The following is a 2908-nucleotide window of genomic DNA, read 5'->3' on the forward strand; positions in this document are numbered from 1 at the left end:
CATTGAAGTTGGTTGTATGCATAAAAGTAGTATGGCTAGTATGTCAATAAACATTGGGATGTGATTAATTTTAATACCATATATTAACGAAAATTTAAATCAATACATCCTGTATACAATACATATCAACAGGGTTTTTAATCAAATTAATGTTGGCCTTAACTCCGTCAAAAAAGCAGGTAAGCTAGCTGTTTACACTAATCTTTAAAAAAATTTATGTTAGGGAAAAAAAAAATATTTATGGAACTACATAAACGTAAATTGTATACAATCAATCAATCAATCTTTATTTGTATAGCGCCAAATCATAACCAATGGTATCTCAAGACACTTTACAGTAGAGCAGTCTTAAGGACGGACTCTTCATTTTATGGATACACACATATGCATATATACGTATATACACATACATATGTATCCCACACCCAACATGAATTCATCATGGCGGCAAGGAAAACCTTCTGTTAAGTAGCAGGAACCTTGTGTGGATCCCATTCCTATGATGAACAGCCATCCACGTTATGCTGTGTTGGGTGTGTGCAGAGGAAAGGGTGGAGACAGAGTTGTTGAGACTCTGTAACTCCACACTAAGGATCCCACGGACCTGCAAGACAAAAGCCAGAAGGAGTACAGGAGCAAACACACAAGGGAAGAAGCAGACATAGAGGGAGTGTTATTAGAGAGAGGAATGGGACCCTCTCCGGTCCCTCTCTAACCTAAATGACCTCTCTCTTAACGCCCTCTCCAAACTCTCTCCAACCGAGCATATATACACATACACATGACGGTGTACTGTATAAATATTGTAAATCAATGGCAGTTATTGATGACAAATTACCAAAAATCTCAGTTATGTCTCTCGGAATCAATGGATTTGAATGGCCCGCCAAAAACTTTCGGGGAACAAATTTGTTTACATGAATCACGTGACGACAGGTCAAGCATTTTGGACTTCCGTTGTCGCAACTCTCTCCCTAAACGACTCTGGTGGGGACCACACAGGGACCCTCGCCGTCCACCTCCCCCTCCTCCCTGTCTGACGAGTCCTGGTCGTCGTCACACGGAGCCTGAGGATAAAGTCACACGTCTACACTGACGTCTCTGCTCTCACTGTGATTGATTCACAATGAAAAGAGTCCAACGCCACTCACGCTAACATCTGGAGGAGGCTGCGGCGCTGGAAGCTGCACCATGTAGCGCCAGATGTGAGCCGTCTGGTCCCCAGAGGCTGTGAAAAAAAAAAAGGCATGTGGAAGTGCACATGAACAAACAAGAAAGTGTTTACAGATCAACACAATGAGGACGGCTGCAGACGACAGGCTCAGCATGGAAACAAAAGGCTAGAGCAGTCCTGAAGCAACACATACATTAACGCACACACACACACACACACACCTGTGAGGGCCATTTGCTCCGTCGGATGGAACTTGATGGAGTTTACTGAGGAAAGAAAAGAACAGTGAAATGCTTTATTGGGGAAAAGGATAAAGTGTATTTTAACACTTAAACATCTAATCTTTCTCTATAACATGTCATTGAATGAAGACCCAAATATTCGTCCCAAACAAAAAAAAAGAAAATAAATTAGTGCAATCTTTAAAAACTTAATAGTTTTTAAAGTTCTTGTAGTTTTTTATAGTTCTGATGTATATATATATGGTATAAGGCCTGACCCAAGAGGAAAAGTAACAAAAAAACATCTGAGATCTCAGGTAAAATAATAAAAGAAATGAGCGAATCCTCCAACGAAAATGTGAAATCCTTTGTTTGTCCTACCAACCTCCTGGAACACAGGTGGTCATCAGATCCAGAACATCCTTGGAGACCTCTCAGGTAGCAGCATCACCTTCCATAGCATCCAGTCCGTGGGTTGCACAGCTCAGTCCTTGGAATGATTCAAACAATGCATTAAAAAAAACCAGCTTGCACAAAACCGTGCAGAACTATTACTCAATATGCCAAAAAAAAACAAAACAAAATGTATAATCAACTAAAATAAATCTGCATCACATTTCCAATTTTCAAAAAAAATAATAAACCATATATCTATAATACATTTAGGTTTTCTGTTGTTTATACACTGGGTTTTTCTATCAGATATGTATAAATGTCTGGACATTGAACATCGCTCCAGGAGCACACATCTGATAACCACTCGTTTTCAGGAGTGCTGCATGGGTCCTGCAATCATTCACCTGTACTTAAAGTGAGTTTCCTCAGGTGACAAACTTTCTACAGACTACAAACTATTTACGAGCCTTTACAGTGGTTCATTCATTGTCATTTTTCTTGTTTTCAAGCGTCACAAACAACATGGTTTCTGCACAGAAACTTGTAAATTTTCATCTCATCCTTTATATTATCCACAGGTTTGTATTCACTGAACTTTACTACAGACGTCAGTAGATGTTTTCATGCAGATCAACCTCTCAGTGTCTTTCACTTAATGATCTGTATCCACAATGTTAGAAAGAAAACTACCATTTGGACAGAAAAAACAAACTAAAAAAACGTAAAGCAAACAACATTAGTAATGATGTGAACACGTCTGTGGTGTGTGATGTTACTAATGTGTTTCAGAGAAAAGTGTTAAGGTTTATTAAAGTGTTCAGAAACGGTATTCAGGTGGGCGGAGCCAGGTAGAAACCCAGGGTTTCTTTGATAAAACCTGTCAGCTACCAGGTTTAGTTCACGGACAATGTTGCCATGGAAACATACTCAGAGAAGAACATACCTCGCTTTTTGGAATGAGATACTCAGAGTTTCCCTCATTTGAGCCTGAACATGACCCGCTTTATGGAATACCCCTCAGAAGTGTTGGAGCAGGGACACATTCAAATCCTGCTGGACTGCATTTGGACACCCTGGTATGAACATAGGAACTACAGATGCATGAGGCACGGCCCCC

General features: G+C 40.0%; 1 protein-coding gene across 1 annotated transcript; it reads right to left on the reverse strand.

Moving 5' to 3' along the window:
• Nucleotides 1–948: 948 nt before the first annotated feature.
• Nucleotides 949–1879, reverse strand: LOC114454583 (WD repeat-containing protein 37-like). The gene is made up of 4 exons (XM_028435141.1): nt 1781–1879; nt 1396–1440; nt 1152–1228; nt 949–1067 (listed from the first exon to the last, which is right to left on the reverse strand). Exons 1-4 carry the CDS (start codon nt 1800–1802, stop codon nt 975–977), a joined length of 237 nt encoding a protein of 78 aa, XP_028290942.1. The 5' UTR covers nt 1803–1879; the 3' UTR covers nt 949–974.
• Nucleotides 1880–2908: the final 1029 nt, after the last annotated feature.

Source organism: Gouania willdenowi, chromosome 20 (genome assembly GCF_900634775.1).
Source record: "Gouania willdenowi chromosome 20, fGouWil2.1, whole genome shotgun sequence".
In the NCBI taxonomy this organism is placed as follows: domain Eukaryota; kingdom Metazoa; phylum Chordata; class Actinopteri; order Blenniiformes; family Gobiesocidae; genus Gouania; species Gouania willdenowi.